The sequence below is a fragment of the Buteo buteo genome, chromosome 16 (genome assembly GCF_964188355.1).
Source record: "Buteo buteo chromosome 16, bButBut1.hap1.1, whole genome shotgun sequence".
Classification (NCBI taxonomy): Eukaryota; Metazoa; Chordata; class Aves; order Accipitriformes; family Accipitridae; genus Buteo; species Buteo buteo.
In genome coordinates this window covers 2434560-2455804 of record NC_134186.1, presented here as the reverse complement: position 1 = coordinate 2455804, position 21245 = coordinate 2434560, and the positions used below count along the sequence as shown (strand labels likewise).

The 21245-nt window shown below is 48.8% G+C and overlaps 1 protein-coding gene across 1 annotated transcript in view; it reads right to left on the bottom strand.

Moving 5' to 3' along the window:
* Positions 1-226: 226 nt before the first annotated feature.
* The window catches only part of CSMD2 (CUB and Sushi multiple domains 2), a 306984-nt gene continuing 285965 nt past the window's right edge, over positions 227-21245 (bottom strand). The window contains exons 58-71 of the mRNA XM_075047281.1: positions 16759-16935; positions 15740-15919; positions 14336-14509; positions 12989-13162; positions 9838-9911; positions 8276-8387; positions 6198-6377; positions 5527-5592; positions 4798-4959; positions 4089-4201; positions 3248-3335; positions 1935-2073; positions 1187-1363; positions 227-632 (exon numbers count right to left, since the gene is read on the bottom strand). Of these exons, the coding sequence (XP_074903382.1) occupies positions 1204-1363; positions 1935-2073; positions 3248-3335; positions 4089-4201; positions 4798-4959; positions 5527-5592; positions 6198-6377; positions 8276-8387; positions 9838-9911; positions 12989-13162; positions 14336-14509; positions 15740-15919; positions 16759-16935 (1799 nt within the window). The 3' untranslated portion in view covers positions 227-632; positions 1187-1203. The remainder of the gene's footprint in view (positions 633-1186; positions 1364-1934; positions 2074-3247; positions 3336-4088; positions 4202-4797; positions 4960-5526; positions 5593-6197; positions 6378-8275; positions 8388-9837; positions 9912-12988; positions 13163-14335; positions 14510-15739; positions 15920-16758; positions 16936-21245) is intronic.

Sequence of the window (21245 nt, the reverse complement as noted above, 5' to 3'; positions counted from 1 at the left end):
GGGAAGAGGAGAAAAGCTTGCAAAGTTTTGCTTCTCTCATTGAAAAGTTCCCATTTGAAAACTCTTCCTCTGCGAAAGCCCTGGGTTAGAAAAAAAACCAAAGAAATAACCCACAAAACCAAAGACAAAGCAAGTACTCATCCTGTCCCGTACTGGTATTTTCCATAAACCTCAATCAGCACCTCGTGCAGTACAACCTGCTTTTGCCTCTTTGTTGACCAAGCTCTTCCCGAAGTGGGGGGCAGTTGGTGGGATCCCCAACACCCCACCGCTCCCTCCAGGAACATTATAGCCAACAGCAGGTTGTAAAAGCCTTCCCGTCACCTCGCCTCCCAGGTCCTTCACTTCTCCAGGTCTTGACGTTGGGCTGAGACCCACTGGCAGGGTGGGAGAGAGGAGCTGTGCCGGAGCAGACCTTTGGTTGGCTTCGTTATCCACGGCGGGATGGAGAGAGTGGGTAAGGACGATGGAGGACAACTCAGCAGTCTCTCAGGAGTTAACGCAAAGTCCAACAAGGTGTAGCAGCTTCTCCACAGCCTCAACAAGGTCGGGAGGAGGGAGATGGGGAGGGAATGGATGGAGACTAGTGAGGTGAAACACAATCATCCACTAGACACCGACCCCGGAGGAATCTGGGACAATGGGAAAAGAAGGGCAAGAGAGAAGCAAACACCTTGTTATTACACACAGAAATGCTGGGAGAGCCTGCAACGGCTTCGTTATCTCAAACTAAGAACGTTCCAGTCCAGAAGTGCTCTTACAGTCCATAGGGTACTTTTGTTTATGAGATTAAGTTATTTCTCTGTGCCTGTGCAGTAGAACTTTTAAACCCCTTGCTTTACCCTCCTCTGATTGCTGTGCAAAACACCCTGTCTGGAGTCACACAGCGAACGATCTCTCTGAGACTCATTTTTTCCTTCACGCAGTGACTGTTCTCACCACAGGGCTATTTGGATTTGCTTTGCCAACTGCTCCCCAAGACGTCGTGCCCCAACCGGCAGCGAGCGCCTGAGACCCAGAGATGGGGATGCTGGTTTGGTTCTTGCCCCGGGCAGAGATGATCTCCCGGGCAATCCAAACCGCTCTGGGTGCTCCTTCGAACCGCTGCTTCGATACAGCATTTAAAAAATGACAAAAGCGAGGGGTGGCACTGTCCCGCTCTCACGCTCCCTTTCTGCCCACTCACCGCAGAGGGGACGGGTGCTATACGGCCGTGCACACCGTGCTGACTGTGAACTCCGTCTCGTTGGCCATGATGTCTGTGGGCTGCAGGTTTCGGTCGTACATCGGATTTTCAAACGTTGCTCGGACGTTGGTGTTTTCATGGCCCGCGTAGCCATTAAATGGGACTTTTGGTCTTCTCCTGTGGGATGTCAGAGAGAAAATGCAGAGAGGTCACGGCTACTGCTGCTGTAGCCAGCTGAACAGCCCTGATGAGAAGTCAGTGGAAAGGAAAAAGCTGCTTTTGAAGAGGGTAAACACCTGGGGATAAGGCAGAAGGGATCTATAGAAAAATCTTACTACGGATTTGTAGCACAGGCAGCTCCCTGGGCTTTGCTAAGTGTGCTCCCTCCGCAGAGCGGCCAGTCTGCACAATGCTTTGCAGCGCAGCAACATTTCCACAGCAATGCATTGATCAGGAGAAATAACTAATTTACAACATATGCAAAGCCAGCTTGAACGCTGAAGTATGAAATTTACTTTGCCTTATCCTACTTAATGTTGCCACAAATCTTATTAATGGTCATAAAAGCCCTCAACGCTCTCTTCTCCTAACACCCTCGCCCCTCCACGCATGCTTGCTCTGTTGTTTTTTCACCTTCTGAATTAAATGAGAAACCAGATCTAGGGGGAGTGCTTTTAAGTTAAGCTCACAAATATTTCTGTCAGCCCCCAATTTTGTTTCACCTACTAGCATCATTCCTGAAACCCACCTGTGTTTGTAGAGATAAAGCACAAACCCTGCAATAATCAGGGCTATGAAAGGCACAAGAATGGCAGCTGCCACAGAACTGCTGTTTGATGCAAAATGGTGTCCTATTGATTCTGGATCATTTTCCATCATGCTGATGTCTGAAACACAGCAGAAGTAAACGCATTTCAAAACACCGCTGTGGGAAATGGGGTTTGCTTGAGTTACAGGTTACATCTTCAACAACAGAGTAAGAAGGTTAGAAGTGCTGCTGTAAAAGGTAATCAAAAGCTTCTGAGGTGCACGAAGAATGGTTTGGAGATCTAGCCTAGCTCTGACATCATCATTTATTCAGAACAGCAATTAAAGAGAGATGTAAATAGATTTATCTTACCAAAATACTCAAACTTGGATGCTTAAAGTTAGGCTTTAAGAGAGACTTTCAAAGGCTGCAATAATGAACATCTTATTCTCCATAAAGGTGACAAGACTCCAGGGTCAGATTCCAAAAATCCTAAGAGATGGAGGAGCTCAAGCCACATTTTAAGAGATATTTAGGAGCTTAGACCTTGGCTTGTCTAAGCTCTCAAGTGCCTCTGATTTCTGAAAGTGAGATGGAGACACTTTTTGTGGTAGCAATGGGACTTGGGCTTTTAGGTCAGATATCTGGGAACATGGGGAAAAAATAAAAATGTCCAGGTACTATTTGTGGCTCCAAACTCTTTCTGTCTTTGAAGAGAAACCTGTTGATTTAAATGCCTCACTTGGTTCCCAAATTAAAAATGTTATTGCCGTGTTCTTTGTCTCCCACAAATCTTGCGCTGAGGATGGGTTTACCCTCCCTTGCCAAAATATCCAGTGTTCAATGTATTTAATATTTAAACAGAAGCCAGGGCAGAGCTACTGCATCCATCATACCGGGAGGAATCGGAGGTGAGAAAGAAATAAGGCGCAGGGTGCACGTGCTGTCAGACAATGGCAAACTCCTCTCCCCCATGCAGTACGGCACCGCTCTGCCTCAAACGTGAAGAAACAGAACCTGCGGTTTCAGATGCCACCATCTCCCACCCCCTGGGGTACAGAGGTTTGAGGGCACTCAACTTCTCTACCCCAGTGGCTGGTTTGAGTTTTGCCAATTCTCTTATAAATGATGTGCGGAGGGCAGCTGGAAAGATTATACCTGACGGTTCAAAACCGGCTATATGATCTGGCTCAGCGTGGTTGAAAATTAAAGCCAGGGCCAGGAGAAATGTTCCCTGTTGGAAAACCCTCCACTACCACTAAAATCCAGCTTTCAGCAATCGAGGGAAAAAGTAGGAATCAGAGGAAGTTTACCAAGTCTCTGAAGGCCAAACTGCCCAAAGCCTTTGCCACGCACAAAGCCCTGGTACACAAACGTGCCGCTTGAAGACTCCGATGAGACCTGCAGTGACGGGAGAGCAGAGATCAACAGATTTGTTCAACACTTCCCTGGGATTTCAGCACCCATCTCATCACAGCCTCTTTCAAGTTCATGCACAGCGTTAATTTGACTCAATTCCCCATAAAATTGTGGAATTTTTTAAGAAGTCTGACTGCCCAACAACTTGTTAAGACTCTCACGTCTCAAACGAAGGAAAAAAAAAAAAGAAAAAAATCTCATTTGCAATAAACTACAGAATACATTGCTGATTCAACAGGGATAGTGCAGGCTCTGGGCTACAACTGGCCATGGGTCAATCAGATGCACATTTCTTCTGAGCTCCAGTGCTTTTCTTAAGGGCATGGGAAGTTACCAGACACAGAAATGCGGGTGAGAAGTTGACTCCGTAAGGGAAGATTAGCTCTTCTAACTTGATGTTTAACCGATATAAAAAGTTAAAACGGAATTAATCATGTTGGTTTCTCCTTTAGCGTTATCTGGAAGACTTACAGATTTAAAACCACAGGGCAATACAAAAACACACAGCTGCAAGGGAGCATGGAAGAGGCGACTGTCATGTAGTGTTATCTCGCATGCTGGAAGAATGCCCTAAGTCCCCCTCAAGCAAGCAGGTCACTGGAGTATAGCAGCCTCATCTGGCCACCAGCTAAGAGAATTATTCCCTCAGCTTCAGTGAGAGAAAAGCCAGGATTGCGATAGCAATGGGAGGAGTTGTGTGGGTGGACTTTGTGCATGAGGTGCCCGTGCACTTACGTGTCCATCTAGAGCCCATTTATCGTTTTTGAACTTGTTGACAAAGATCTCCACTGGCCCTGTTATTTGATAAACCTGGAGAAGCAGGTGCACATCTTCCTTCTTGTAAATGCCTGAAAAATAAGTGACTTTTAATCTCTAGATCACAATGACTCTATTGGAGTTTGAAGTAATTAACTTTCTACCTGAGAGAGTAGAGAAATCGCCTCATCATCTTAGAGTGGACAATAACTCCTCCTACCAACCCTATCAGTGGGACGCACTGGGAAACACACCACAAACACACAATCCCACGTCCACCCCCCAGGATATTAAAGACGTTTTGCACATGGGAAGAGACTCAACCATTAACGTTCAGGTTATGTTGCTGGATCAGTAACAACCTGGTGCTCCGTGGAGGGCAGGGACAAGGAGCACTCACATCATTTAATCTTGGTTATCTTAAACGACAAGTCTGCTCCTCCAGCACACAGGGAATGGACGATGGACTGCGCTCAGCTGCCTTTCAGGTAGAGGCAAAGCAAACTCAGGTATCTGATTTTGTTTGGTTTGGTCCAATCAAAGATTGGAGACTTCAAACCTGGGTGGTTCTGTAAAGCTCTATCAGAGCATCAACATCACTCATATAGCAGAGCACGCTGCCCCTCGCCCTGTGATACCGCTTATGACAAGTGTAAATCCCTACACACAGCCACGTCGGCTCCCTTACCAGACACCTGGAGCTCCACGCCACTGTGGTCTATCAGAGTGGCGTTGACTTTACTGGTGGCAGGGTCGAAGCTAGTGACAGACAGCATCGCAGGCTGCTTTTTCCCCATGTATTCGTAGGAGCCTTTCCAAAGGGAATTCCTCGCAAACACATCAGCAGGCACTAAAAACCACAACAATTGGGGATGCAGAAAAACAAGAGCATTGCCATGTATTTCCATTTTTCAGAAATCAAAATAGAGCAAATTTCTTTGAGTTCACAAATACATATTTAAATACCTCAAATCCCACCCACTCTCTGTGTTATCATCACTGAGTACAAAGCCAAAGAGAGAAGACCAAACAAGCTGATGACTTTAATTTTGTTGTTTTGACAAAAAATGCCACTGAAGTTTTAAAAACAAACCAACCCCCAAAATAATTTCTTGGGAAAAGCTAACAAAACCCATTTTTTTTAAAAAAGGTCTACTGTAAAACATCCTAGAGGGCTCGAATCTCCAGAGTGCCCTGGGAAGGGCAGTGGATGTTGGTGCCTGACTCCCTTAAGGCTCTTGTCCATTACCAACAGGACGGGGCACGCAGGCTGCTCTCACCAGCCCAGCAGTTTCGAGATCTGCAAGGAACAGCCGGGTTTCTGGCTGCCCTGGGGAACAGATGGGATGGATGGACCTGGTAAGGTCCAAATCTAGTACTATTGCGTCCCATAGAAAAGCAAACCCCACTACGGTACCTGACACCTTGGCGAGCGGTGGGTCCCGTGCGGTACCAACCGGCCTTCCGCTGGGGCGGACATCAGCTGAAAGAGAGGAGCAGACCGCAGCCGGTGAATATTGTGGTGTCTGACGCTGTTGAGACACTTCTACTGCGCTGGCGCTAGCAGAGGACAGCCTTTGGCTGGCACTGCTCACACACATAACGTGGCTGCTCGTCCCTGCGTACAAGGGCTTTGGACGGGTTCCTGCCCAGCCCATTTGCAACAGCACAAAGCTTCATTTACCGCCCTCCCCTGCCATCTGCTCCAAACCAAAGTGTCCAGGGAGAGCTACTGCGCTCCACGAGAGGCACGCAGCTCTATTTCAAGATTAGACCATTATGTGTTCCTGATCTAGGACTTGGAGGCAGGTAAAAGGTTGGTGAGGTAAAGAACAATCTTTGCCTTGTGCAGATCCTTCTCGATCCGAACCACCAGGCAGAAAATCCCCTAGCTGCCTCTCCCCCGGGAGCTGCGCAGGTCCCTACAAGAACTGTGGTGCCTACAGCCAGCTCAGCCAGACAAACGCGACTTCTGGAGTGCTGGTGTAGGTCTAAGAGAAGAGCCATTTTCTCTTGGGCTGCACTGCTCCCCTCTGCAGAGGTGCAGGCAAACACAAAACTGGGGTCATGCAAGCCCAGAGCTTTTACCGAGGCAAATAGGTGGTTTTCCCGTCCAGCTGCCATCTGCTTTGCAGGTGCGATGCTCGGATCCTCCGGTGAGATAGTACCCGCTCTGACAGGAATAGATCAAGGTGTAGCCCAGAGATGGCAAATCCAGAGCACCGACATTGGCGTGGGAGGGGGTCTCCGGCTGCTTACAGTGGTGAGCTGAAAAGCACAAAGAAAACGGAGATGAGACACCATCCAGTCGTACATGGAAAGGCAGAAGAGTGACACCATCACGTCAGCAGGGACAGAGATCTCTTAGAAGAGCTTTTTTCAGCAAAAGCTTTCTCTGCTCACTGAGGGAGACAATGCCATGCCTGGATTTTTCCCAGCCTGATGAATTAATGAGACTGCTTCCCATGCTTCGCTGGCTAGATTGCTCTTTCTGGCTAAAGCTCTTAGGGGATCCTTCGCTTGGTTCCAGCTTTCATGAACTGAAGATCAGGCTCTGCCACCCCCCACCTTTTAAGGGGAAAAAAAGTCAAAACCAAATGATGCTAAATACACCCTCCTCCTTCCTTTGACCCCAGAATTTTGTCTGAGGTCTATCTACAGACTGAAGAACGCCTTTATAGGACATCGAGACCCGGTAAGTTAAGCCAGCGATGCCAGCGAGTGCATTACAGATTTGTTTTTGTATCATCTCTCTTCATAGGACCATTATCCTACTCATAACGTGCACGTACCTGTCCGTAGGATCAGACAGTAAGTCCTCAGAAGTGTGCAATAGTCATAAATTCCTATAATTGCTCCATAGCTTTCAGGATTTGGCCACAGAAATGGAAACTGAGCTTGTTCAACTCCCTGCACCAGAGCAAGCGTGTGCCTGCACTGCTCTATCAGGTCCTGCTGTAAATGTGTCACCACTTTCCTTGAGAAGTTACAACACAAAACGAATGAATCACAGAGCCGGGAAGCTCCCTCTCACCCATACTGTAAATTTGCCCTTTCTGCAGCTCTCAAACTGCTCATGAATGAAAACAAATCCTCGGCAGCCTTCATGAGGTATTATCTTAATCCTCGTTTTACAGAGGATGAAATATAAAATCCAGAAAGCTGAAAGACTAACCCGAACTCGCGTGGTCTGAGAGCCCCGGCTGCGAGCCCGCAGCCCAGCACTCATTAGCAGTAACCGCATCCAGCTCTGCGCTGCGGACGGAGAAGGCTTTACACAAAACCTCAAGGCGACAACTCAGTAGTCCTTGCTGGCACGGGTAAGCCAAAACCATCTTCTATTTCAATGCACCCAGCACCAGGAGCAAAATCCCACATACAGCCACAGCTGCTGCTGCATCCCTGTAGTCTTCCAATTCAGCAGAGAGAAGCCAGTGAATTTGGGGACGCGCTCCCACCACGCCGGCAAGCAGCAGGGAAGGGCAGCTCCTTCCAGGGCAGCTGTCCCCCCTCTCCCCTGACGCTACGTGCAAGGGTTTTTAAAGGTGGGTGCCCCAGTTGGGCTGCCCGCAGAACAAGCGCCTACAGGGTTTGTTAGTGGAAAAATATCTCACCAATAAACCACCTCACAAGGGAGCGGAAAAAGCTTTTTAATACTTATGATACAGAGGCCGTGATGGATATTACCACTTAAATCCATTACATTAAACTCCTTCTGGTGTAGCAGGGAAAAGATGATGGACAGCTTAAAAGAAAGAGCAACACGTTATTAAAGATGAGGAGAAACACTGCTCTGGCGGAGAGCCCTTCTGGCTAAATGTTAACCTTGGTCCCTAGAGTGTGAGCTCACATCTCGGCCATCAAATACTGTTCCAAAAGCACAAAACAAAGTCTCACCGGAAACTAAATCTCTGAGGAAGGGACAAGCAAAAAAAATCTCATCTGAAATCAGAAGCGACTGCTGGTGTAGTCATGTCAGGAGAGAAGTGATTGTGTGATCTCCCTTTTCTTCAAGAATATGTTTTGTCAGAGCTCCCCACCAAATTACCAGCTCTTCGGAGACAGCAATTTGCACAGTGAAGCATGGCGAAGCACAGCAACAAAACAAGGCAGCAGCTTGGTTAAAGGCACCGGTTTCCTTTGACAAACCCTCTCCCAAGACTTACGGACGCAGTCTGGCTGCATGCCGCTCCACGTCAGGTTGGGGAGGCAGGTCCTGGTGGTGGAGCCCTGCAGCAGGTATCCCTTCTGGCACTTGAAAAAGATGATGCTTCCCACCTGTTACAATAGCAGATCAACCACTGAACTTTCTGGTGCAATGTGATTCACTCACGTTTGTAATACAGAAGTACTTCTATAAGTAATTTTCCATCTTCTATATGCTGGAGAGGGCAGTCACCTGCCTTCTGCCCTCTCCACCACGCCAGAGTCTGGTGTTGAGAAAGCTCCCAGAGCCCCTGGAAAGCTACAGCCTTCCACTGTGCAGGGAGTTGCTTCTTTTAGCGATAGAGGCAAGGCTGCTTTGTCTTTTAAATATACCCAAAGCCAGCATCAAACATAGGTGCTGTTAAAATGGGCTGAAATTTTTGCCAAAAGGGATATTCATTACAACTAGTATCAACAAACATCCTGTAGTTATAATTATAAATACCATTTTGGACTGTGAGTAGCAGAAAGGATCACAAAAACTGAAAACCGAGTTTTCAGCATTTTTGAGGTATGCTTACTTTTTGCAGACTACCCACTTTTTTACATTTGGTTTCAACCAAATTATTATTATTTCAACCAAACCATTACTGTACGACGGGGCTCGCTCCCTGCTTCAGACAGGCTGGCAATACGATGCTGTTTGGCTCCGAGCCCCGTTATTGCAACTGGATTTGCTTTAAAACCAGAATATGCTGGAACAAAATTGCTAAGCAGGGCTTTGAGTACTTTTCCCATCCTCCCTAGCAAGGCTGTACCACGCAGGCCACCTCCTCGCTGACCCTGCAGCCGGGTTTTATCACTCAGTCGCTTCTGGACTCTCAGCTGGGTGCTGTGGTCCCCTGGGTACCGCATCCAAAGGCACCGGTTCCCCGTGACACGCTCTGCTCCAGCCACCACCTTGTCCCCTGCGTGAGCACGGGAGGTGGTTCCGCTCCGGCGTGCAGCTCTCAGCCTGGCAACCCTTACAAAAGTCAGACTTACGGCGTCTCTGTCTCTTTATTAATTAAAAACTAGAATTAATTCATTAAACCCCAGGATTAAGATAACTATTAGCAGCAAAACTGGAAGATCCGCTCTGGCAGGAGTAGCCCTGTGGAATCAACTATCCCAGCCCCACGCCCGGCTCCGTCGCAGCAGGGAACGGGCACCCGCGGGGACGGCAGCGGAGGCTGGAGATGGAGCACCCCGGGAAATCGCTTTGCTTTTTTTCTCTCCTTTCCACGGATTTCACACCGTACGGGAGCTGAGATTAAGAGAACCACCTACAGAACTTGGTCTGAAAATTAATGGAAATTATGTCTCCAATGTGAATATTAATTACACTAATAACTATTAATTAGCACTATAATTAATTATCATAAATAATGCATTGCCAGTTAATCCCATACAAACGCACTCTGAGCTCTAATGGAGCACGCCGGGATGTCCTGCTTACGGGACGACACATTAATCCACGTCAGGACTCAGACGCGGACTAACCACAGCAAATATCAGGGTGCAGCCGGTGCCGAGCCAGTACCTGGTAGCCCTGGGAGTTGTTCTGCATCCCAAAGAGAGGCACGCCGGGGTCTGCGCACGTCGTGAGGCTGGGGTCTGAAAAGAAAAGAACCGAAACGGTGTTTTAAAGGAGCAGCTGGGGAAGCCACGTCAGAGCTCTTGCTCTCCACACAGAAAGATCGCGCTGCGCCGTTGCAACGAGACAGAAATATTTTGCTACAGAAGGAATACATAGCAACAAGGAAAAATACACGGATCTTTTTGTTCCTTAAATCCCTGACTGTTGCAACGCAAACTAACCGGAGGCACTCTATCACCCAGGAGAAAATGCAAGAACATAAATCTCATGTCAGGGACGACTCCCGTCCCTTCCCCGGTTCTATACATGAGGAGTGAAGCCCCCGAGCCCTCCGCTTCCACCGGCCACCCCCCGCCCCGAGGGCTGCGGTGACCCTGTCCTCTCCCGCGTCCTGGGTCGGCACCTTCGTCCTTTGGGGCTCAGCTCGGCTGTTGCTCGCATGCTCCCCTTGGAACCTCGCTATTTCGTCGTGATCGATGGGGGCTGGAAATTTTAATGCATCTCAAATACATAATGTCTCTTTACGCCTCGTTCGGTCTCAATCTATCAGAAGATGAATACACACAATTCAGCAGGAATACCTGCTGCTACTCTTCTAGCATATATCCTTTTTTTTCCCAGCGTGTCGACAGTAGCAGGGCATCAACACAATTAAGGCAGAGATGCATCACATTAATATCAGCATCCCAAACTGAGCGACGGAAACTGAAGCTTCTGTCTGAAAGGCAGTTCAGCAGCAGCAGCAGGTTCCCTGCTCCTTGGGATCACGGGTTTGAGCTAAGGTGCGATGCTGCCCACAGGGATGCTCGGGTACCCGGCCAGGGCAGCTACGTTAGCAGGGAGCTGGAGCATCGCAGGATCTTCGTGCGATCGGGTGACAGTCTGCTCTGGATTCCCAGCCTTCTTTCTTCAACTTGCTCAACGTTGCTACGAGAAGGACCATAAGCTCCACAGCAAAGCCCTCTCTACATTTACTTGAAATACTCCAGTTGTACGGGATTGTGCAAGACAAGAAATAAACTAAGAAAAGTCTCCACAATCCAACACAGAGACAGAGAAGTGGCCTGTCACTACAGCCTGCAGCTATAGGACAACGAAGTACAACTTCTGTGCCTAATAGCACGGTTGTTTATTTTTATGCTTTTATTCCTTATGATCTGACTCATGGGTCTCTTCACACTGAAACATTAGACACTTGTTGGTGTTGTCCCCAGGTCCCTGGAGCGGCGGTGAGTACCTAAACAAGGGATACAAAATGTGGCCAATTTCGGGCTGCGACGCACAAGCTAATTCATTTTCAGTCATTTGGTTCTGCTGAGCTATCGTCGTTTATCACTGATGCAGTTTCCATGGAAGCCCCCAGATAAATCACAGTGTCTAAAATAAATAAATAAATAAAGAGCCCCATCGCTGGATGAAGTCGCAGGTGATGGATGGCGGAGGGTGGAGGGCAGAGCCTCGGTCTCCTGGTGCATCTGGGGGGTCTGTGGTGCTGGGAATCTATCGTATCTCAAAAATGGGTGAGATCTGAATAAATACAACACTTTGGGTTCAGCTGCTCTTGTCGGGAACTGACATTTCAGGTTAAGACACACAAATCTTCTCCCTTCTCAGGGTTTGTTTTGGGGAGACAAATTCTAACTACGTTTCATCAGTAGCATGAAGAGCTGTATTTGCTGGGTTCAATCACAGATGGCTCTGGAGGGCTGGGTGCCATGTACATATGACAGGATCCCAGACAAGGATTTGCAAGAAAGCGATGAAGCATTTAAACCCAATGTTTACAACGTAGGCAGGTGTTCCCAACTCCGTACGTGAGAAAGCTCCTGGTGAAATCAATAGGAAACTTGGAGGTTCAGGCCACAAGTGTTTTTACATTACTGTAATTGGTGATGGATTTAAGATGCAGCTAGAACGACTGAAAACCGTGGAGAACAACCTGAGATCTGTTTCTGCCCCAGATGCCCACATAAGGTGATGATGGTGGTGTTCAGGCAGACAGTTAAGGTAAGAGCACACAGCCCGTGCCGTTTATCACCACAGGAGCCCTAGAGTTCAAGAATGTAGCCAGAGTTTTAAACAGGTGAAGAATGCTGTGACTAATTGTGATTATATACCTCCCAGAGGTTTCAAAGGGTTCTGAAGTGCCAGAAAATGGGCACCTGAAGAACGTGTGGAAATTTCAGCCTGAATCCCAACACTGCAGCTAGGCAAAGCCATTTGTAGATTTCGATCTCTGTATATAGTGCTTTCATACTTCTAGGAGTTGCCACTCTGGATATAATTCAAAGGCGGCAGAGAACCTACGAGCTCTTGCATGCACCCTCTAGGAAGAACTTGGTTTTGCTGCAGTTTCCATGAGCAGAAGAGCTATGCTCCGCAGCAGCCCATGGCTGCTCTCTGCGGTCAAATTGCATTTTCAGTCCCATCGCCGACAGCGATACCGTGCATCCCCACAGAGCAGCGTGCTGGGTTGGAGGTCCCCGAGGAAGCCTGGAAGCAGCACAGCGACCAGAGCCCAGCACTGTGCAAAGACAACAGATTTGACGTTGGCGGGGGTGTAGCAGCACGGTACAGGGCACGAGTGCAGGTGCAATATTGCCACTGTCCCCAGCCCCAGAGGTAACTCAGGCAGCAGCAGCCTTTGGGACCTCTGCGTGGTGCTAACCCTCTGCAGGCTCTCACGCAGCCCTCAAACTTTATGGCCCCAGGCTGCAAATGTCAACCTGCAAGTTCTGCAAAGGAACTTCTCTCTCCTGCCCACCGGCAGCCCAAGCACAGCGCTGACGAGCAGTAACAGGGAGGAGATCGTCTTCCTCGGACGCACTATGTATCAACGGCCATCAGGGACATAATGATGGGGACAGATGCTGAATCTAAGCAGCAAACCCCAAGAGAAGGAGATGAGTTGCTCACCACCAGCTAGTACGTGCAAACCAAAAGCATCATCCCTGTACATTCTGATTTTCAGGGGAACAAAGTACTAATTTCTGCAAACACAGAAAAGAAAACCAACTTTGCTGCAAATGGAAAAGTGAGGCGACTGCTCAAAGCTCTTTGCTTGTAGTTGCAAGACAGAGGAGTCTCCCCATACCTATGCAGCTGGGCTGGGTCCCGCTCCATGTCCCATCGGACTGGCAGAACCTCCGGGCTGATCCCACCAGCACGAGCGGGGCCAAGCAGGAGAAGGAGACGGAAGAGCGGTACGTGAAGCCTCTGTCCTCCCGCCTGCCTTGAGCGGGTATCCCCGGATCACCGCAGAACACAGCTGCAACGGGCAGAGACACAAGCGGATTGTGATGAACCTTCTCGAGAGCAAGCAATGTTAATAAGCTAAAGATGGGTCTATTAACAGCCCAAACCTTACCACTCCCTGCCGTCAAACTCTGTGATTGACTAGGGAATTAGTAGTGGCAGAAGGTGTTGCTGGCTACTTTCTTTGTAATTCTCTCTTTTTGCCAATTGCTCTTAATTACCTTCCACCTTCTTCCCCATCTTTTCTTTTTTTTTTCCCTAACAGCATGCTTAGCTTTAAAATGTATCTCTAATTGCACGATGTCATATTGCTATATGGTTCCATGTCACACAGAAAGCCCGTTAATTATACAAGATCCAGGGAAAGGTGCAAAGAACACAGCGAGGGCTTTGTACGATTTAATATGAAAATGGCTATTGTGCAGCTGCCAGCCACTCAGCCAAGGAAAGAAACTCAAATCTGCCTTCATCATTATGAGACACTTAACTAATTTTTTTGCATTAGCTATTGTATCAAGCACACAGGTTTCCACCCAGCCAAAGTGCTGCCTTCACAAAACAGTCCTGACTTCTGCTCCAGCAACCCAGCGCCCTTTGCCAAAGGTTTTTTCCCTGCGGCCTTTGGCAGTTTCGAGAGCCCTGATTGCAGAAGACTCAGTCACCGGGCAGACGCACGGACAAACAGCGAGTTTTAAAGATGCTGGGTGGACAGGAACATGCAAGATCTCCAGACTTGTTGCGAGCGCGACCTCACGTCTCCGTTTCAAGAGGCGGAGCGCCTGACGGCGTCCCCGTGGCCACTACCACCTCCTCGTCACAGAGATGGCGAACCGAGACTCCCAGCAATTTGGCTGCTGTCGGGAGGTGGGGAGAGCATTCAGACTTCTGGCTACAGGCACACACATCAAGCTTTTTCTCCTGGCATGCAAAACTCCCGCTGACTTCAGTTAATGCAAGACTTCCCTTGGGCTTAGGGGTAGGAAGCACAGTAACCAGATATTTAACTTCTCGCATACTGAGAATAGTCCATCCGTAGCCGCTACGATACTGCCAGGCAAGGCAGAGTTGACACTAAAATCAGCTACATGGAGACCAGAGATGGTGGAGAGAGAGCATCAAACGACTGAGTTTTAAGCATAGCCCTCCACCCACGTCACGTGCGAACGCGTAGACGCTGCCTACTCACGAAAGCACTGAGGAATTTCCCCGCTCCACGTCCCGTTCCCCTCGCAGGTCAGCACAGCGGGCAGGGAGAGCTGATACCCCTCCAGGCAGGCGTAGCTCACACTGGAGCCCCAGCTGAAATCCGAGCCCACGACTTTCCCGTTGGGGATGGCTTGTGGGGATTTACAGACGATAGCTGAACGAAAAACAAAAGCACGCTTGGTTCTGCTGACTTCTCGGGCGCCATTATTTCCATTAACAAGCAAATTCATGTAGGATCAAAGTTACGTTCTGCTCTCAAAGAGCACCTCCTGGGACTGGCCTAGCAGGGGGCTGTACAAACTTCTCCAGCTGTGCATGCAGTTGTAAACCCCAGGATTTTACTTTGAAGTTTGGAGTTAACCAAATCCCAAATCTCCAAGTCAGATTTCTGAGTCAGTGTTCATTTTCAGCTGAAGGTAAGAATCCACCCCGACTTAGTGCAAAAACTCATCTACGATTCCCTGAAAGATTCATACGTTTTTGGACAACCTGGCTGAGTTTCAGATTAGCAGTTGAATCAACAACCAGCCCGTATTTCATCCACTCTAGAGTGTTTTAATATGACATTTTTGCAGTGCTTTTCTTTTCAGCTCAGGGGAGCAACTGGGAAAGATACTAAGCTTATGCAAATCAACCTGGCCTCCAAATGAGACTCTGGCCACATTCTGGATTATTCCTGCAACATTAGCTCAGTGGAGAGAATCAGAGAGGAGTGTAAGAATTGCTCTTTACAGCCTCTGAAGGAACTGGAGTGTATTTGGAAGTTTCTACATGGTCTGCATTTATATCAGAATCGTGACAGGTGAATTTTCCAGATTGCTAAAGAAGTACAGAGGTGCTGCTACGAGCCTTATCTACACTTGGTGGGTGAGTAAAAACACTCGCAGAAGAGATCCAGTCTGTCCTGCAACTGCTCTATTATTTCCCTTTCCTATCTCTGAACTACAGAGGCAATCTCAGAACTGAGAAATAACAAACGGAGTTGGTAAAGAACATTTTTCAGACTTCTAGACGATGTCAAAAAGCGTGTGCTTGCAAAACACAGTATTTCATTCGAGTTTGATCTGGGTTTTTGTGAAAAGGAAGTCACTTAACTCTCTGTGCTTCACTCTCCCTTCTCTACTACTGAGGTAACAGCAATTACCTCCCTCCCAGGCATATCGTGATGACCGATAGACCTAAAGATAGCAAGGTGTTCGTGCTATGTTGATAAAATGGCGCAAGTGCCATAAACACAGGTGACATTGAATGATTGGACCGAGAAACACCCAGGTGGGCTCCAGGCACTATGTAGCAGTTGCTGCCTATTACCTTGTCCCAAGTTACAAAAAGTTCGTGGCCTGTAAAACTTGCATCCTCCAATATTTACAGCAACCAGTCTCACCCTTGCAGGCAGGTTTGGTGCCGTTCCAGGTTCGGTCTTTTGTGCAGGTTAGAGAAGATGCCCTGTCTGACTCCATCATATAGCCGGGCGTGCACTGGAACACCACCGTTTTATTGTAGGTAAAATCACTGCCCAGTCTAATGCCGTTGGCTGGCACACCGGGGTCACCACAGTTGATCACTGCCAAAGAAAAAGGAAGAAGCATTTCTGGCTGACCATCCCTCGTCTCACACTTCTGGCTCTGCAATAACGAGAAACCTCACGGTCCCGAGTATTTTTCAACGCAGGATGTAATCCACTGATCATGGAGAAGGGAGAATTGTAGTGCAGAGGATTTGGATAGCGGCGCTAGCTGTACAGCAGGCTGGGCTACAGCGCGTGGAGAAAACTTTGCTTCTACTCAGTGGAGTGAGCAGTGATCTTAATAGCACATTAAGACCTCGCAAGAAGAAGTATTAACACACATTAAACATTAAAGAAAACCTGGGTCAAATCTGGGCTAGCTGGAAGACAGTTTGCCCGTGGCACCCCCTCCTCTCTTTACCCTAGTTACTATCTCTTATGTAAAACCACGTTTGCCATCATCCACGTTCCTGCTGCAGGCGCCTGCGGGTGGGAGCCAGGATGAAACACGGCACATTCACCGAGGGCTTCTGAGCTGGGGCTCTGCCCACGCACGTCCTGGTGCCGGCACACCGGCAGGCAGGAACGCTTCTGTTCAGAAGCGGCCCCGGAGAGCCCCTCCAGGTCGGCTGACATCTACTCATGAAGTTATTACAGAGCTCCCTTCATCCAACTGGAAAAAAAACAAACCCAAAGCAAGAGTTTTCCATTAGGCACTGGCAGAGATTGCAAGCTGAGCGACTGCTGCTGCCACTAGAGAGTTTAGCTGAGTTTCTCGGCACGGCACACGTGCGTGTGTGCATCTACAGCGAGCGTCCAAAACAGCCTGACAACCTGTCCCCAGAGCCCGGCAGCATCATTCATCTCATCTTCCAGGAATCCATCCCAGTGCTCACCTGTACACTCCGGACTGGTCCCAGTCCACGTCCCGTTCACTGTGCAGTGCCTACTCAGCACTCCTGTGGAGTAATAGCCTTCCCGGCACTGGTATATAATGGAACTGGAGAAAATCAAGCCGTCGTTAAATATAACCCTCGCGTTGCTGGGGGTTCCTGGGTTTCCACAGGATATAACTGAAAAGCAAAATAGCAAAGTTAAAAAATACCCAAAACACAACCAACCTCCCCAAACCAAAAACCAAGGCTTTCATCCTCAACTGACTGTTCTCAATAAAAGTAAGATTAGCTGCAAAGCCCCTGGATCAGCTCAGACAGAACAGGCTATTCTGTGGAAAATCAGCTACATCAATCCGACAGGATCCAACCACCGCTCCCCAGGGCTCTGCATTGCCAGACAGCACGTCCCAAAAAGCTGCACGCAGCGTCCCTGGCAGGGGATTGAAAACAACTCTGTCCCTGCGGCCAGTCGGTCCCTGAAGCACCAGTCCTGCTCCTCTCCTGGGGGGATCCCAGGTGGATTCAGCACCACAGCCCATCCTGGGAGCAACCTCCTCCTGCCTGCTCCTCCAGGCTGAAGGAAGAACTGGTGTCCATTTTTTGTAGGGCTTTATCCCAGCTCTCAAGCTCAAATCTGGTCCTACAGCTTAATAAAGCAGGTGGTGCCAAGCCTGGAGTCCCTCCATCTTCCAGGAGTTTGGGAGCCCGGACCCGAATTCCCTTCGGGAAGCCGACAACTTTGCAGACTTCAAAGGAATGAAAGCAGCAAGGGAGCCCGCTGCTCTCCCGCTGCCGCGTTGCTCGCTGCCCAGCTATATCCAATTATGCTTTCAGACGAGGGAGAATATTGTGGGAATACAATTATAGGTTTGTCAGTGCCCGAGTTTTATGTCTAAAGTACCTCAGCACCACAGCAATAAAAAGGCATCAGAGTGAATGGTGGCGCACGAAGCCCTGTCATGACAAAATAAGCACCTGCAATAATTGCGCCCGGCCCTCATTTACTCTGAAATTACAGGACATAAAAGAAAATCACATGAATCGAGGAAAGGCTTAAATGACAAATCCCAGCTCTTTGACAAGAAAATTCCTTGCCCCCCCAGCAGCAAACATGCCGCAATCTCTGCAAGAGCATCAGTCTGTGCACGCACAAGGTGACCCGACCCTGCCCTGGGACTCGTCCCCAGCACAAACACCGCAATATTCCCAGCCGTTCTGCATGGGGAAATGCAACTTCAGACCCCAGCAGGAAAGCAATGAGCACAGGCCACCAACGCAAGGAGAGAAGTCTTCCTCTGCCTCGTTGCTTGGTTTGCTGACAGCCTGTTAACATATGAGCTTGTTGGAGGCATATATGTTTGACAGGAGGAAACTAATAACCGTTCTGGACTGTGTGCACAGAAACTCTGCGTGGCGCTAAAATCGTCCGAGGTGCTCCCTCGTTACAGATTTCTCATGCAGCCAACGTCTCTGTGATACACGGTGTCATTTCCAAGAGATGCTGGGATAAAAGTCAGATTCTATCAACTCAGAAAAAGCTCTAAAATTACTATTTCACTGCCTGCCCATACATCAGCTGTTCCCTCCTGCCCAACCTCCTCCACCTATGCAGGTGGCCAAACACACACAGGCAACCCAAAAATATTACTTCTGTGACTACAAGGAGACTCATGGAAATGGTTTAATCGCAGCATGCCTCAACTGCGACCTGTATAGGCTAGATATAAAAGAAGCCATAAATGTAAGGATGAAAGGTTTGAACTTTTCAAGTCATAATTTAAATATAAATAGGATCTAATCATGCAAGTGAGCAGTAAGCAGGTAAAGAACTCCATTTGGCTTCAGTGGGAGATGTAAACTGAATTAGGCCCCAAAAGAAAACTGGTTTTGGCTCTGGTTTTTTGAACAGGGTATAAATCCTGAAGAGCCTAGAACTCCCACAGTCATACCCACTCATGTCCTCTTAAGAATCTCAACCCAGTCACCTTTAAACTGAAGTCAAAATTCAAGAAAATAACCTGAAAATCAGCTGCATCAGATGGGCATTTCTTAGAGTTGCTGCTTCTCTACCAGGGAAATATTTGGGGAGATGACGCTCAGTTGAAATGACTGATACGACAAGAAAGGTTTGACTCTCCGCTGCAGCAAGGAGCGCAAGAGGAGCCGAGAGCCAGCTCGTCCCGCTCTTCTCCCCCAAGATTTGGTTTCTGCCACGTCGCAGAAGACACGACAGACAAAGCCAGGGGTCCAGACCCTTCATACCCCCATCAGCACACATCTCCCCGTCCGTGCCGAAGACCCAAGAGCCTCAACCCCCTGTCTGCCCATACCGCACCAGCACAGACCTCTGCAGGGCACTCCTACGCTGCCAACCCCACCGCTGCTATCAGAACATTTCCAACATCCCTGGGACTTCCAGGCTGTTAGAGAACTCCCCACCTTGGGGTTTCTGGGTCTGTTTCTTTATCAAAGTAAATTTTGTTCCTACAGTTATTTTTACAAAGTCCTTTTTTGAGCAAACCCCACGGAAAAGCTTGCTATGTGCAATTAACTCCATCCCCACCAAGTACTTGCGCATCTTTAAAGACTACCCGCAGCACGAGATTTTCCAAACAGCTCCAGGCCAAGCAGTGGGATGCGGTGAAGCTCAGCGTGGCAGGCTCCGAGCTCCTCAAACTCTAACAGGAGATGGCACAGCAGGAACCAAACACTTCAAAATACGCTCCTGAGCCCTCCCGAGAACTCAGCTCCTTGCCCTAACCCGGGAGCTGTAAGCTCCTTTCCACACTTTAATGCTTCCTCAGGTCCAGTCGCGAAGTCAAGGGCACATCGCCTCGCTCCCCTTGTTCCTCGTTAATTCTGACATCTGCAGTTACCGAACACGAAGTGCTGCTGACTGGAGGGGTTTTGGAGCCAGCGGGTGCGACAGCAGGCTGCGCGTGCTGCTGCTGCGACAGCCTCCCCCAAATCCTCCTCCTAAGGAGGAATCAATTTTGATTTTTGGGGACGCGAGCCGTGCACGCGTGCTGGGACGGCCCGTGAACAGAGGCGGCAGGGACTTCGGTGCCTGCCTCGACTCCTGGTGACAGCCGGAGCCGTTCCCTGTGATCCCGTCGTTGCTGGGGGGAGCTGGGAAACTTCTGTACACTACAACGTGGCCTCTGCTATATAAAACATCACAAGGCTTAGAGGTGCTCCAGAGCTCAGCAATAATTAATCTGATTCCAACCAATGCCTCCTTTTTCTGCGAAGCTTATTAAGATTCCTCCCTTGCCTTTCTTTGCTTTTTCCTACATGTTTTACAGCGAGAAGCTGCTGGGAGAAGGGAATTTCTCTGCGTCCTGTTCAGGCACTCGGCTCGGAGCCAGCGTAGATGCGCAGGAGGCGAGCGATGCTCAGAGTACGGTCAGACGAGGCCACCGAGCTCCCCCCGACGGGTACCACCGTTATCCAAAACGGCATCGGCCAGAGCAGGGCAAGGGGCAAGTGCTGTTACTTATTACAGAGACTAAGTTCCCCCAACCCTGCACCGCAAATACCTCCCTGAGCACCGCGAGAAGGGCTGGTTTCAGGACCTTTCCTTCAGTCGGTGCCAAGCGAAGGCACGTTTCTGCAAGGAGCAGCAAGCCCTGCTCTTCAGAAACCGCAGCGAGGACAAGCTGCGGGCTGATGCCTGCTGTCAGCGCATGTCTGACTACGCTCGAAGTGGCGTGCGAATAGTGTCCTTTGCGTGTTGCCCCTCCTCTGACCTACTCTTTATAACCGTCGGTCCTTCTTTTAGGCTCTGCTGCCATCTGACCACCCGGCTGAAACACTCTCCTAATGACGTCTGACACATCAGGAAAAACCTCCTGCTGGAATAAGACACAGCTGAGAGCCTTTGGAATCTCAAAGCCTTTGCTTCAGGGCTGGTAATTTCCATGCTGTTTAATTTAACCAGTAACCCATAACCCACCTAACCATGCAGAGAAAGAAAGAAAGAAGCAGCCTAGACCCGAATCCCAGCCCTGCCACCTCCCACGTCCTCAGCAGTCAAATGGGCATGAGACAAAACTCAGTTTCTTTTCCCAGTGTTACCACTTAAAGTAAACACATTTCGATTTACTGAAACTGCCAAAGAGCAGCCAGAGCCCCATCTCATTTTGGATGCAGTTTTAATTCACTTGGAGAAACAATAAACATAAAAGCAAATATTCTGCTCAACTTATAAGAGGAGGAGGGAGCGTACAGCGGAGTACAACTGAGGAGCCCTCTCCTGCACCACTCCTCGGCGAACACGGATGGGGCATCAGGAAGGAGGAGAAGGAAGGGAAAAAGCATCTAAAATTTAATTTACGCTTTAAAAACTTGCTGGAAATTAAAGCTAAATGAGGCCTAAAACCTGTGATTTTGGAAAGCCAGGGAAGCTACTCTTACTGGGGACAACAAAACCAGAGCTACATAAACCAGACTGAAGCAGGAGTCTCAGATGGAGTCCCTGCAATTAA